Below are 14,898 nucleotides of genomic sequence, written 5' to 3' on the forward strand. Positions count from 1 at the left end.
GAGTTGTGTGTATGCTGGAATAGCCTTGGCTGCCATTGAAATACAGCCACCTCTGGAGATGGAGCTCTGCGCTTTTATGGTCATCTGTCTTGTAGGTACAGAACATGCTTACTGTGAGTGTGTGACCAGGAAAGCGTCCTGCATCGTCTGGGGCTCTGCAGCAGTTTCCTCTCCTGCCTCCCCATCCTGTGGCAGGCTCTTTCCCACACCGGTGGCTGCTGCCTGATCTCAAAGGCAAAGTCCCAGTGCTGCATTGTTCATTGCCATCTCTCAAATCTATGATTATAACTATAAATCCTAGCGGACTTTTCCCATTTGTTTTTTGGATTTTTTTTTTTTAAGCTTAGAATCTTACACATTGTTTCTTCCTTCGTCATTCTTTTTGTTTGCCTGGAAGTGGCACTTGGGGTTTGTATGGTTATTTGTCTTATATTTATACTCTCCACTGACTTAATTAAGTTCTTGCTTGTTTCCTGGTCTTGCCAGGTTTACTGGCCCCACCAGGGCTTCCCAGTGCTCCTCTCCTGAAAACCACAGCTGCTGCTGGTCACCTGAGACCATGAAAACAGGCTGAAAAACTTCCTCTTGAAACTCAACTTGACATTATTGAAACAAAAGACATACAGGAAAACGATGTTCCCAATTTCGGTCAGTGTTTTTAGGCTGGTTTCCTAAGAAAATGAGATTTAGACACTTCGGCTGACCTTATGTGGGTAAGTGTCCATCTAGTAGCTCAAATTTTGTGGCAAACTGCAGTCCAGTTTGACAGACAGGCTTTTCAGAGATGCAGAAAAGCTGCACTAGGGAGTACTCATGAATACCTCCTGCTGTGAGCACAGTTTCAGGGAAACAAAAAGGCATCCCACCACACCATGTACAGACATGCAGAAACAGGCTCTTGAAGGCTTAGAATTGCCTGTTTTCTTGCTGGAAGATTTCTGGCACCCCGAGAGGTTCTTCCCCTCTGGTGCCCATTTGCTTCTGTGCTCCTTTTGTAGCAACATCCCTGGGCAGTGTCCGTGGCTCTTGAGATGCTTTGAGCGAAAGCCTTCCTGTCGTTCCATTTTTAGCATTAGACCTTCACCTTTGTCCCTTTTCTCTCTGGAAAACCCTGTCCACATGAGATGGAGACCCTTTCTTGTTCATTCTTCCAGCCTGTCCTGCTGGCGGCCTCATGTGTCCCTTTCTTCCAGAGCCACAATCATTTATTCCCTGCCTCAGCCCTGACCTTACACTTCAGGAAGGTTAAAGTAGTCATTCTTCCTTCTCCCTGCTTTTCTCTCCTTGTTTTACGGAAGTCTCTTGACACACTTTTCAGGGGATTAAGTAGGACTTACCTGGTTGCAAACACACTATTTGAGTTCACAGATCAGGACTTCATCCATAGCCATAGCGTGCCTCAAGTCCGCGGCTGTGGAAACCCATAGGAGTTTCCCTGTGGCTTTAAAGGACCCCGGTTTGCTGCCCTGCTCTTGTACAAGAGGATGGCTTCAGATTGCAATAGCCAGCTCTGGACAGGGCATTTCCATTTCAGAGCCCTTTCTTAGCCCTTTGTGCTCTTTTGCTTCTGTCTTCGTGCTGAGGGTGTTTGCTGGCTGCCTCATAGGGAGATTTGTATTCGGAAAAAGCAGCTGATCTTTATCGGAAGAGCAGGACCTTGTCTCATTAGTGTGTTTTCCTCCCTGCACGAGAGGCAAAGGAGTGAGAGGCAAGATGAGACCTGCTCCCAGAATGGCAGCTGAAGCGTGTTCCCCCCGCCTGCCCCTTTTTAGGTACAGGCATCTCGGTTTCACGTAGGTGTGTGCAGAGGAGGGAAGAGGAGTCTGGCAATGCTTTTACCTGCCCAGACCGGAGGGACAATGTTTGCTGGGACACAAAGACGAACTGCCCCCGCTGAGGCTTTGCATCCCAGCACTGTGACAGGTCCAGCATGATTGACAGGCTGTCACCTTCGCAGGCTCAGGGAGGACAGCGGAGAACTGTGATAGCATTCTGTATCTTCCTGGAAACTCCCGGCCTCAGAGAATGTTATTCTGATTTTATGTACACAAAGCAATTATTAAAGAAGAGAAAAGAGATGTTGTGTTTCAAGCAGTAGAAACTCAAGCCCTCAGCTGTTTTTATCATGTCTCTCCTCCTTTCTCTCTCTCTCCTGAATTCACTCTCTCTGGATAGCAGAAATGAGAGAGAAGCTCCATTTAAATGCAGATTTCAAATGTTGGCCAAGAGCAATAAATAGCCCTCTGCTACACTGATCAGACAAACATTATCAAGTTTCTTTGTGAAGGAGAGTTTCTGTTTTTAAATTTTCTTTTTTCTTGATGAGGTCCTCTTTCCTCTCAGAGTAATAGCATACTGACGACTTTTTATTTTATTTTTAAGCAGCACTTCAGAGATTATAATGGAAACACAATCCCACCTGTTTCTCCACTGGAGCTATACTTGACAGCCCTGTGATGAGGAAGTCTGCAGATTTCTTATTCTTCACTGGTATTGACAGCCTGAAGGGTTGATACCATATTCAGCAGAGGGGAAACGTGCAAAGTAAGGCAATCCTGCAACCACTTTTAATCAACTGTCCCCTCCAATGAATCTGCTGCCTCATGGTTTTGGAGCTAGTTTGTGGTTAATGAAGTCAGGGGCAGCTGCAGGTGGGTCTCTGATGATGAGTGCAGTGAAGGTGGCTGGGCAGGAGCAGGTCCGCAATGATTCCCTCGATGTCCTTGGGCATCGCCTGACGCTGGTGTTCCCGAGCAGGACGCTGGTGTTCCCGAGCAGGGCACTGGTGTTTGAAGAATGGTATGTTTTTCTGGTATGCTTTTGATCTGAAGGGTCCTTGGTTTTGAGACCAAGGACAGATCAGCTCCAGTAGTAGGTATTGGATCTTCTAGGTGTCTAAGCCTGGTTGAACTGAGGTCAAAGCTCTTAATTGGAGAGTCTATTCATAATGGGAACATAGAGGATTTGAGGACTGTGTTTACAGTATAAACCAGAAGAGGTTGTAGGTGTGATCTTAACCTGTCAGAGGAGACACCTGAGAAATATTGTGGACGGCTTTATATCTTTTTAACTTGGAGGGACAGGTTATGAACAGTGAAATGACTTGAGATGGCAGTTGTGTTTCTGAGTATGGCTTTACATCTCAATGGTATGAAAAGCATCTGAGAAAATATGGCAATACTTAATAAAGTTAACAGGGAAAGGTCAGCTGAACACTGTTTGTTGTAGCAGTGTATAAACTTCCCGGTAACATCTGTTCCTTGTTATTGTTATAAAAATGCTACTTCATTAGATCTTGGTTGGATCATGAATTAAGTAGTGATATGTAGTAAAACTTGCAATCGTATTAAGCTTGTCAGAGTGCATATGTTGTGAGTCTGGCTGGTGGTGGGTAGCACTCTGGGGAGCCACGTGGCTTGGGGGAATGGGAGAATGGAGGCTTTCTGCTTTTTTAGCAATGGTTGAAACCCAGCTGAGGGTGGAAAGGATTAAATTTCAGTGCTGTCTGTGAACTGGCTGGTGCGCTTGGTAGGATGAGTTGCTGTGTCTCAGCCCAGCTCCAGGGAGACAGCCGCCTCCACCGCTGAAAGCGCACAGCCTGACGGCACTGCCTGCCCCCCCGTTCGCTGTTTTGGCAAAAGGGAGTAGGACTGAATTGTTCGGGGTGAGAAATGAATGTCCTTCATCCTCCAGGAGAAGTTTCTTTGGGGTAAGAGGAGAAAAGGCAGAAGATTTTGAGCATCTTTCATACTGCTGTGGCTGTGCTCTGCTTGAGGAGTGAAAGTGCTGCAGCCAGATGCCACCATCCCTGGCTCTCGTGGGCTCTCGTCCCGCGTGTGCACATGCCGTGGGGCTGGGGCTGATGGAGGTTAAGGAAGCCACCTCTCTGGGGAACTCCTTGTCCAGCTCCTCTCTGGACGAGGCACTCGCAGATATCCTATGCGCTGTATCTCGGTGGGGAAGGGCTTAGACTGGGTGTGCAGTAACACACATGTACACATGTGTGTGCATACACACACACACATCTCGTCGGAGAGTACCGCGTCTTGCCTCCCTGTCCCCCAGCGTGTCTGCCTGCCTCTGGGGGCTCTAAAATCACCGAGGTGAGGATGACCTGTAGGAGAGTTATTGCAATCTGAGGGCACCGTCTTGCATTTTTTTGGCTACCAGTAATAACTTTTTTCTAGTTCTTGCTGTTAAATCATTAACTTTGAGTGTTGCATTTGAAATTTGTGTTTGATGGAAATTTACAATTGAAATAATTTGTTGCTCGAAGCTTAAGCCACTGTAACACAGCTATTTTCAGTGCATATCGAAAGTGATAAACTCTTCTGGTTTGTAGCCTCTTGGCTCTGTGGGTTTTGTGTTAAGTGTAAGGAAAACCTGGCCATAATGGATAAAAAAAAATAGATAAACATCCTTTTTATAGTAATAATTATCAGGATTGGAACATCCCATGGGAAAAAATGTTTCCAGACAATTCTCCCTGAGGAAAGCTCAGCCTCTGCCAGTCCTTGCTGGCTTTGCTTGAAGTTGTTTGACTCTCAGACCCTGTGAAATTCTAAGCAGCCCTGAATTAGGCATCACAGACCCAGGTGCTCCTGACTCCCTCTGAAATATTTTTCTCATAATTCATAGAGAAGGCAGTATGGAATGGAGACATTTATTATGATGGGGAAGATAGAAGTGATTCTTGAGGCCAACAAAGTTCAAAGACTTTGCTGTAAGTTTTCAGGATTAAAGATTTACTTGATGCATCTTCCCATATTTAATAGACAGGAATAGATGAAAGGGAATTTCTATAAAGATTTTCGTTCATACTTAATGATGCCGCTATTATATGAGCTTTGGCACCGAGTCCCAAGACATGAAGTTTTAAAACCAACCTTTTTTTAAACATTAAATGACCTTTTTCATCCACTAGCTTTAATAAATAAAGATCAGTTCAGCCTCATTACCTCATCTGTTCTGGGGGCTGGTTTAATATTTGGTAAAACTGACCAGTCTCCCAAAATGCAAGTGAACAAATCTTGCTGGTTTTCTATCACAAGCCCTACAGGGAGATAAGAAGCGGTAAAGTAGTTTGATTAGTGGCTGGGCTCTATGAGGGCCACCTCCCTCCTGGGATTCAGGCTGTCCTGCTGTGTCCCTTTCTTCTCCAAAACCTGCCACTTGCTGTGAGCACTTTCCCCTTCCTCATGTATTTGCTCCCAAGGTGGGCTGCAAAGTTCAAATTCAATCAGACCTGAGTAGGGAGGAGGGTTTGTTGGTTGGTGGTTTGTTTTCCCTCAGCTGTAGGGAAGTTTTCAAGATTTCCAAAAATAAGAATGGAAAATCCCATCCCGAGTAGAGACAAAAAATCTTTGTGCAAACATTTGTGCCTAGGTGGCCTGAGGAAATTGTCTGAAATGCTTTGGGTTTGACCCTTTTATTTTTAAAATGTATTTAACTATATATTAGTGGAAGCGAATTTTGTTTGAAAACTGACAGTTGAAGAATTTCCTTGAAAATATTGTCCAGTTTAGTCATTTTGAAGCTTTAAATTAGAAAACAACGAGACTAGGAATGCTGACATACACTTCCCCACCACTGATCTTTAATTTTGCTATGTCAGCACCTGGAACGTAAGCGGCATTTTGTGATGTTCATCAGATTCAGTAGATTGCTTTACCGTTTGCTGGAAACAGGGCCATAAGTGAAAAGTTTACATGCATCAGACAGTTTTGTGTATGAGGGTTTCCTTCTCTGTCTGCTGCTGCTTTGCTAGGCAAGTGGGGAGTTGCGCAAGCCGCTTGTTGGGGCACTTTAGTCTCCCAGCTTCTCTGTAATTAAGAGCAGTCACCAGCCATACCTATGTCTTAAAAACCTGTGATCCATGCTCCTGGCCTTAGAGGAAAGTACAACCTTTTTTCTTGCATAATGAGATTAAGATTAACTGTCCTAGCTTTGCAGATAATGATGGTGCTTGTGGAGCAGAGGAGATGGTGTCGCCTGAAGGACTAGGAATGTTCGCCGAGACATCTGTGCATATTGTACAAGAAGTATTGATGTGTGTGTGTCTTTATCAGTATTTAGTTCATTTTAGCTCACATAAAACTGGGAAAAAGTAGGAAGAGAGGGCATTCTTGAGTGGATATCATCGGGATACAAAGTAAATCAGGCTAGTGTGGACCACCTTTGCTTTACCAGTGGATTTGGTATCTAGTTGTCTTCCACAGCTGGTGTTATGGCAGGACTGGGAAGCAGAGATGCTCTGCAGTTTTGTCGTGAGAGAATAGCTCCCACTGGGACAAGCGTAGCAAGGCTGAGAGGAGAGCCCTGAAATGCGATGCAAGTGGGTTGTTGAAATTGGGCTATACTTTGAGTTTTGGGGTCGGTTCAGAGCAAGTCTCAGGGGCAGGAAAGCCAAAGTAAAAGGAGCCTGAACCCGAGACAAGTTTCTTCATCTACTAATCCCCGCTTTGCTAACCTACAGCGTGCGGGGCCTAATTCAGCGCTGAGCTGCAACTCTGTCTACACCCGAGCGGTTCTGAATGGCATTGCTGCCTTTGGAGTCATTTTTGGGAAGAGAAGATAAGCGTTCGTGTCTTTCTAATATACACAACAAAAACCAGCGCTGCTCCTTCCCCAGGTACAACTGAATAGCTGCATTCTGGGAGGAGACCTCCTGTTAGCCAGGATAAACCCACTGGGGTGCAGAAGTTGTGCCAGCTCGTAATGAAATGCTGTGATTAATGCTCAACTCCAATTTCTTTTTGCCTTGCCTCAAGAAAATAAAAATAATACCCCACACTATCTCCCTCTGCCTAACACAGATTTGAGTGGGCAGGCCCAGGAGCCGAGTTCAAGAGTCAAGCGCTTTCTGTTTGAAAAATATTTGTCCCTTCCCACCCACGGCTGCCCACGTGCTTCCTGAAATACTCCAGCTACCAGCACCGTATCACCGCTTTCTCAAACGAGCGAGCCGGGGCTATCTGGGGACGTTCTCCCTTTGGCGGCATGTGAGGCAGCAGCCAGACGCGGGCTGCTTGGGGCTGCACGGCTGGGTGTCCCTCTCCAGCAGCACCCGGGGGAGCGGCGGACGCCAGGGCACCGCCAGGCCCCGGCAGCGTAGGCGGCCGCGTCGCGCTGGGGCGCGCCGGCAGGTAACGCACTCGCTGCTGCAGAGGTTTCGCCGCCCGCCCGTCTGGCAAGACCCGGGGAGGTGGGCGAAGCGGTGGGAAAGGCCGCGCGTGGGAGGGAGGATGCGCTAACAATAGCTGCGGCAGGAGCAGAAGCGCTACCGCGGCGATCCCGAAGGGGTGCTGGGGATGGGGGGTGCGCAGAGCCGGGCGGGGTCCCTGCCAAGCCTGACCACTGCCGATGCCTTTGCTCCCGCAGCCGCCATCCTGGATGACCCCATGGAGTGCAGCAGGGGGGAGAGGCTCTCCATCACCCTGGCCAAGAACCGCATCAACCGCGCACCTGAGCGGGTGGGGAAAGCCAAAGTGGAGGTGGACATTTTTGAGCTGCTGCGAGACAGCGAGTATGAGACAGCGGAAACCAGTAAGTACCCCTCCACGTAGCTGGTCCTTCCGCAGCTCTTCTTGCCGCCGGCTCGCAGGAGGTGCCTGGCACGCTGCGCTTGCTGCAGAGGATGACTGTGTGATAGCCAAGGAGGGGACGCGGGGTAAAAAGCACCTCTCGGCTCCTCTATCAGCACTTGAAAGATCAAGATGTGCTAGCATGAAAGCGGGTCTCTGCAAAGCCCTGGCCTGCCCTGGCTGCCTGGGCACAGTCGGGTTTAGCGCAGGGGTCTGGTAAGGTCTGGATGCGGGTGCACATCCCCTCGGGAGGGGTGTGGGACCTTCAGCAGCATCGCACGGCGTGTTCAGCCCCAGCCACACGTTTGCAAGGGCCGCCCCGTCCAGCGTGGGGGCACAGCGGCACGTAAGGGGAGGTTAGGCTTGGAGCGCGAGTGCTGAGACCGGTTTTCAGTTGAGGGTTCAGCCTGGAGTTGTGAGGTGAGCCCTGGTGTGCACTGGGAGGATCTGGGTCCCCGATAAGCTTTGCCACTATTCAGCTCAGTGACTTGGGACAAATTATTTTCTTTAATCTGTGTGTCAATAAAGAGAGGTGATGATGCAGGAGGCGATGGTCCTTTGTAAAGTACTTAATGGTGTGCAAATAGGAGACTCTGGGCAAGTTCAGTGCAATTAATTATTTTTAAAACCCCACGGAACACAGTTTGTCAGCAGACATGATAGCTCTTTCGGTGCTTTGGATTGGCAGTGGATTTGTTTACACAAAGTGAAGTTTTCAAGTGATGTTTATAATCATGTGGATTAAAAAGAGCTAATTCTGAAAGAGCTGTATACTTTCCACATTGCTTTAAAATCCCTTCATGCAAACTGGTCTCTACTTACAGGTGTTCCTCTAGATGCCCAACATGTCAACCCCGTGCTGATGAATAAAAAAGAAATTGATGGTCCGTGTGCCACGGACCTCTCAGGAGCCTGAGTGAAAGAAACCAAAAAGATCTAGAACAGCCTCTTCCTGTAAGAAGGAAAATCCTTTGGAATAGGGTAGCTTCCATTTAGAATAATATTTAAGACTACCTTTAAAGTTCAGAGGAGGACTGTAATTTTTTGTTACAAGCTGGCTTGAAAACGCTGGAGAAATAATTTTAAATAATAGGGATTTTGACTGGTTTTCCCTATGGTTCTCTGTTCCTGCAGGTTATACGGGCTTCGGTATCCCAAAAAGGTGTGGGAGTGTGTTGTGGTCTAGAGCGGGCTGTTTCTTCACACAGCTTTGGTCTTTGTTCTGCGCGGCACCGCGCGCCCCTGTACCTGGGAGGTCCCGTGGAGCCCTGGCACCCGGCGCTGCTCAGTAGCAGGTCTCTGGGTGACTGGCAGAACGGGCTCAGGAAGCCTGTGGGATCAGCAGATAGCTCCTTCATTTCCTGAATTAGCATTTGCATTATTTATAGAAGCATTCAGTTAATAAAGTGCGTTTCAGCAAGTACCTGGATGTCTATTTATAGAGCCTGTCACCCATGAGACCGTCTAGATTGAGATCATCACAGGCAGCATCACAGGGAGTGTTTAAAACAGCAGTCCTCCGCCTTTTTGGATCCCTCCTCTCTTTTAACTTTTTCTTGGTCTTTCCCATCTCTTCAGGGTTGTGCGCATCCTGCTTCACCCTCACCTGGCACAGCAATAGGGCAGATCCGGTCTCGCTGGCTGGGCCATGCAGAAGGGACGGGGGCTGCCTGTGTTTCCAAGTGCATTCCCAGGTTGCCAGTGAAAGTACTCCAAATCTCCCAATGAGCCTCCTAAGAAATGAGAAAATTGCTTGCTTGCTTGAGCCTTCTGTGTCTTTGAAGGAACCGGTAGCATTTTTAGTTCAATTCTTTTTCCTTTCTCATAAATCTTCTGCTTGTAGCAGTGTTTCTGCTGTTAAAATGTTTTTCTGTTGAAGTTATTTAACTTTGCTCAGGAAATAGGCTCGATTGCCAAGCGACCCCAGAGCTGCGGTAAAGATCGTGAGCGGGATTTCTTTCTCGCTTGCACCCCTGTAACACTGCTCAGAAATTTTTCTGTTGGAATGTTTTTCAAGCAGAAGAATCCTAATTTGTTGAGAATGAAGTATTATGCAAGAAATTGTTGATTTCAGGGAAATGTGGTGTTTGGGGAGAATGTGGAAATGGGATAAGTGAGGAAGAGGCAATCTTCCATTTTGAATTTTCACCTCGGGGTGATTTTCTTTGTTTTCTTTACTTTGACTTAGAGAATGTGAAAAGTAGAAATTGGAGCAAACGGATTTGATTTTGGTGAAGTGAGTATTCACGTAATTTTGCAGTATGTTATTTGCCTTTTCTTCAGAAGGAAAAATGTCTTGAAGCATTTCTTGCAAAAGGAAAAATCTAGATTCTGCATGGCTCTGCTATTAATGTCACTGAAGTTATTCTTGATTTATACTGGTGGCAGAGGAGAATCAGATCCTTTAACTTAAATTTCAAGGCTTTCATGGTTTTCAGATGTCTGACTTCTCAGCTTTAATACGGTACTGATATTTGTTATCACACGTAATATTAATAAAAGCAGTTTAGATGTTTTAACCTATGACTGCAAAGCTGTTATAAATCTGTTTAATACTGTTCTCAAATTTCACGCCCTTTGAATCACCCTTAAATGTCTCAGCTAGCACGCTTAGCTGACTGATCTAGGAATGCTGTGATTACAGCCCATCAGTGATACTGCGTGTAGAATTAGTGCTTCAAGAGAAAAAAGACTTTTTGAGAGTTAGTTTTTATTTTAGCGTTGAGCAATTTTTCTTTCTTTTTTTCTTCCTGACTGACTGAGGCATCTTATTGTTGGGGGCCACAAAATCACAATTGCTATAGCAGGTAAAATATGAGTCAGTCTTAATCACATTCATGCATGGTTTGCCATTTCAGCTTTATATATGAACGAAGACAAACATTGACTGTTCCTGTATGCGACATCTATAAAGTCCCGTGTTTTGAAATGACTTTGCAGTGAAAGGTTATGGATAAAGCTATTTTTGCTGTTATAACTGAAGCCTGTACTCTCTTTGTGTTTGATGTTTCAACTCCTTTTATGAAGATCCAAAATGACTTGTTTAATCATGTCTTTATCTAAAATACCTTATTCCTTTTGATGTCCAGGGAAGGACAGATTTTCTACTTGTCACCCTGTCCCCTATCATCTCCTCAGTCTTTTAAGCATCTTTCTGTTGTTAATCCAAACATCAGGGCAGGTCAGCAGTCAGAGTGAGCGAGCGACTGGAGGATTTTCAATTTTTGTTTATTCACACCGATACTTCAAAGTGCCCGATACGTCCATTTGGTGACATTGGCTCAAATGTGCTATTAGCTGTCCCACCATTTCGATGATCCTGTTGGATTTCACATTTAAGCCCGCTCTGCTGGCGGGTTCCTGTTAAGAAGCGTAAGGGATGCTGCAGGGAGCAGTCCTGAAGCCGTGGTGCAGGGTGCACTCTGTAACGCTGTCCGTCCGTGCCCTTGGTGTTTTCTATCTGAGAATCCCATCCTGACCAGCCCCTGTCATTCAAGATCCTCTGACAGGTTTTGCAATCGTGGAAGTGTTGAGGTAATTGCATACCTTCCCTGCTCATTTATTTTCAATTAGAGGCAGGAATCTCCTTTGCATGCTGTTTGGAACATACCTTGTATCAGGTATCTGTATGCAGTGAAAGAGATGCTGTGTTCTGCACCGAGCAGATGCTTTCACCGGAGTGCTTTCAGCCGTGCTTTGAACGGGGAGAGTTCATGTAAATGCTTGCTGAGTGCCCTGAGATCCCAGGAGGTGAAAGGCACTACCTGAGCACGACTAAGTGGATGTACATACATATATAATGTGAGAGCTACTCATTGCTGGTTGTGCTTTTTCATGTTCAAAAATATGTACGTATTTCCATCTTCCTTTAAAATGTATCTTGCTGTTCCCTGTGTCCAGACCTGTACTCAATTCCTAGATATACTCGTGGAACCTGCCCTGACACAGCCCTTTCTCGCTTACGTGGCAGGACAGACTTGCTGGTGTGAAAGAAGGGCCACTGTTTTGCGCTGCACATTAAACGCACACCTGAGCTTGTCTGTGGGCCACCTCCTAGCTCCAGCCTGTGCTGGCAGGGGCACGGGAGACTCTGACCCCACTCCCAGCTTCTGAGCAAAGCCTGTAATCGGGCAGACGGAGGTACTGTAACGGGACATCTGAGCTGCGCAAGGAGCAGAGGCAGAAAAGTCCACACAGAGGTGGAAAGGCAGCAAGCATCAGTTCATGCCTCCGAGGAGCTGCCCCAGGTGATGGCAGGAGGGATCCTGTCCTGCCTAAACCAGCGCAGGTCTCGGCAGAGAAGGGTGTACCCTGGGATGTTTCCTTTTCAAAGGCTTCTGTGTTTTAAGGGTATTGTTAAGAAATTTCTTTGCTAAGCTTGTTTCTTGTTTTTCTGTCTCGCTGTCCTCAGGGATGTTTGTTTAGAACAGCTGAGTGCAGGCAGTCTGTAAAAGTGGCTGGAATAGGAGATTTGGGACATCTCAGGCTTTCAGGTCAAGGACGATCAGTAATATCCACGTCCCATCTCATGGTAAAGAAGTTTTTAATGTCACTTCTATGTCCAGTATATCTTGAGGTACTGAATTCTAAAAAACCATAAAAATTGGACATGATCTTGGGCAGAGGTATTTGGGTCTGCAGCAATCAAAAATGTGTCCTGCGCAGTATATAGCTTACATGGCTCCCATGCGTTGAAGTAGGAAGAGACTTGAGCGGCAGGGGCTACACCAGGATCTGTGGTTATAGTCCATGCGGCTATCAGGGATGAATTTTTGGTACAGAGCTGACAGTTCTACATCCCTGCAAGTGCTTGTCTGAATCTGCAGTGCCCATGATGGTAGTGAGGTTGACCCTTTTCTCCCTGTGGAGGCTAACAGCTTCAGGGAATGTTCTGAAATAGGAAATGTGTTTTGGATTACAAGAGAAGAAGCTTTCCAAACGTGGTCAAAACCTTTGCCTCGGACACCTCCACTTTGTTTCCATTCATTTTCCTTAATTTTACTGGGTGTTTCACCCTTGGAATGATAAGCCAGGTTTTTTTCTTCTAACAGTTGTTGCAACTCTGTTGCTATGACTACTTAACCCACTTTTTGTACTCCATACCAGAGATGCGAAGAACAGTGCTCACCAAACTTTCCCTTCCATGCACAACAAAATTCCCCCAGGACTTTTGCCCTAATGACCTGTGGATAAAGAAGACTTGGATCAGCTCCTTCCTCCTAGATGCTGAATTGCAGAGTACCTGAAGGGTCTGATGCAGCTGAGAGGGACTGATGAGTGCCACTGGATAGCATGTGGTGTTTTCAAATTGCTGATACTCTTATTTAAAAGGATCTTCTGAAGAAGTATAAGTGCCTGTAAATTTTTAAGCACAGAGGAAAAGCAAATACTGGATTCCTTTGAAGATGCCGCCGAAAACCATCACTCGTTCTGTAGTAGATTGAGATGGCGGAGGGTGAGAGACCATGGAAGGAAGGAAAACCCGCGAGAAGATGTTTGCATATCATTGGCACTTTCTGTCAGAAGTCAGAGCGATCAGTATGTGTAGGGACCTAGTAGTATATGGAGTTATTCCTTCAAGTAGCACTTGGAGAGAACTAAAACCAGTTCCCTAAAGTGACAAACTGAGTCCTCAGCTTTTGGCCTCATATTCCAGTGATGAGTCTATAAAGAGTTATGAACTCTAAGGCCAGAGATGACCACCTTGATTAGCTGATCTTATCCTCGGCAGAAAATGAACTGTAGATGTTCACTTGCTGAACACTACACTCAGCCCCATAGCTTGCTGTTCTAAAAACCCCCTGAGTGCAGTATAGGCTCTCGTTTCATGTCCATCTTCACTTAAAGACTTGAAGTTGATAGAAAACCTGCTCTGATCTGTAGTACAACAGTTTTGATGATTAATTCCCTCACTACAAATAATATGTTCTGGTTTGAATTTTTCTTGCTCCTTTTTCCAGCCGCTGAATCTAGATAACTTTTACCAACCATCACAAAAGCTTGTCTGACATGTAAGCCAGGGACCTGCAGTGAGGATGGTGCTCTGGAACAGTCCAGCAATTTGATACTGAAAAGGCACTATCTTTAAAATCTCAGTTTCGTGATATGGTGGTTTAGTTTTTACATATGAAAATGTTGTGAGCTTGCTCTTGTCAGAACTGATAAGTGGTTTCTGTGCCTCCTTTCTCCCCTGTGGTATCCTCTTTCTTCGGAAAGCAGTCGCTTGACAGCAGTTGAGCAAAGGTGGCTTTGTCTGTCCGGGGAGAAAGGAGCCGAGTGCATAGCAATGCTGAGGCAGGTCTGGTATTTCAGAATAAGCTGTGGCCAGCACACGTTCAGATGAGCCTTTCAGAGTCCGGGGATTCAGCACGAGGGGCTCTCGCCTTCTGTTCGCGCGGCTTTGCCTGCGCAAGCTGCTCTGGAGGAGTGTTTCTGAGCGACGTGTCTGACTGGGATGGTGGCGGGGAGGTGACACCAACTGGGATAGTCCTTGAAGTGCCATTCGGCTGAATTTGTGCTGTGAATTAAAAGGACAAAAGGTTGCAGTTTAACCCGGGAAGCTTGAGGAAAGAGATTTAACTTCTTCATTTTGTCAGAGTCTTTTTATTGTTCTGCTAACCTTGGTGGCGTGGAGCCAGAAGATTAACTACTGCCAGAAAAAAAACCCAACACACAAATGAAAAACCGTAATACGATCCTTATTATTACCACTGAGCTCTGCAGAGGATGAGGGAAGAAATTAATACAAGTTTGTTTGCTGCTAGATGATGCTTTGAAGCTAGGCCACTTCTGAGTTTAGCATCTTCCATAAACTTTGGTTTTATCTGGAGCATAGCAGATGGGACCAAAAAGGGATGTTATAAGAGAGAGACCCGAGTTCTGAGACAGAGATGAGGCCACCAGGGGCTTGGGGAGACTTCAGGTGGGATTTAGAAAGACTGGGGAAAGACAGAGAGAAGGGTGTCACAGGCGGGGTGACAGTGCTTCAGAAGGGAATAGAGGGATTTTGGGGGAGATAAATGGCAGGGAGTATGTTGTGTGAAGGAGACAGTACTGTGTCCTTAGTAAGGTGCAGCAGGTACTGTAAGCATGACTGTCAGCTGGAACCTGAGGATGAAATCTCATGCATGTTTCTTCTCTTTGGTGCCCGCAGTGTGCCAGATTCTCCCGAAAGGTGTGGTAGGCGTCCTGGGACCTTCCTCAAGCCCAGCCTCGAGCTCTATTATCAGCAATATCTGTGGGGAGAAAGAGGTAAGTGGAAACATCCCATGTTGGAGTAAGTCTGTGCCCTTGCGCCGACTGACTTGGCCTCAAC

General features: G+C 46.4%; 1 protein-coding gene across 1 annotated transcript in view; it reads left to right on the top strand.

Moving 5' to 3' along the window:
- Positions 1-14,898, top strand: part of GRIK4 (glutamate ionotropic receptor kainate type subunit 4) — a gene marked incomplete at its 3' end in the record, with an annotated part of 135,741 nt that overhangs the window by 50,166 nt on the left and 70,677 nt on the right. Inside the window, exons 2-3 of the mRNA XM_082009903.1 lie at positions 7,381-7,545; positions 14,737-14,834. Coding sequence (XP_081866029.1) covers positions 7,381-7,545; positions 14,737-14,834 — 263 coding nt within the window. The remainder of the gene's footprint in view (positions 1-7,380; positions 7,546-14,736; positions 14,835-14,898) is intronic.

Source organism: Phaethon aethereus (genome assembly GCF_964289735.1).
Source record: "Phaethon aethereus genome assembly, chromosome: 23".
Classification (NCBI taxonomy): Eukaryota; Metazoa; Chordata; class Aves; order Phaethontiformes; family Phaethontidae; genus Phaethon; species Phaethon aethereus.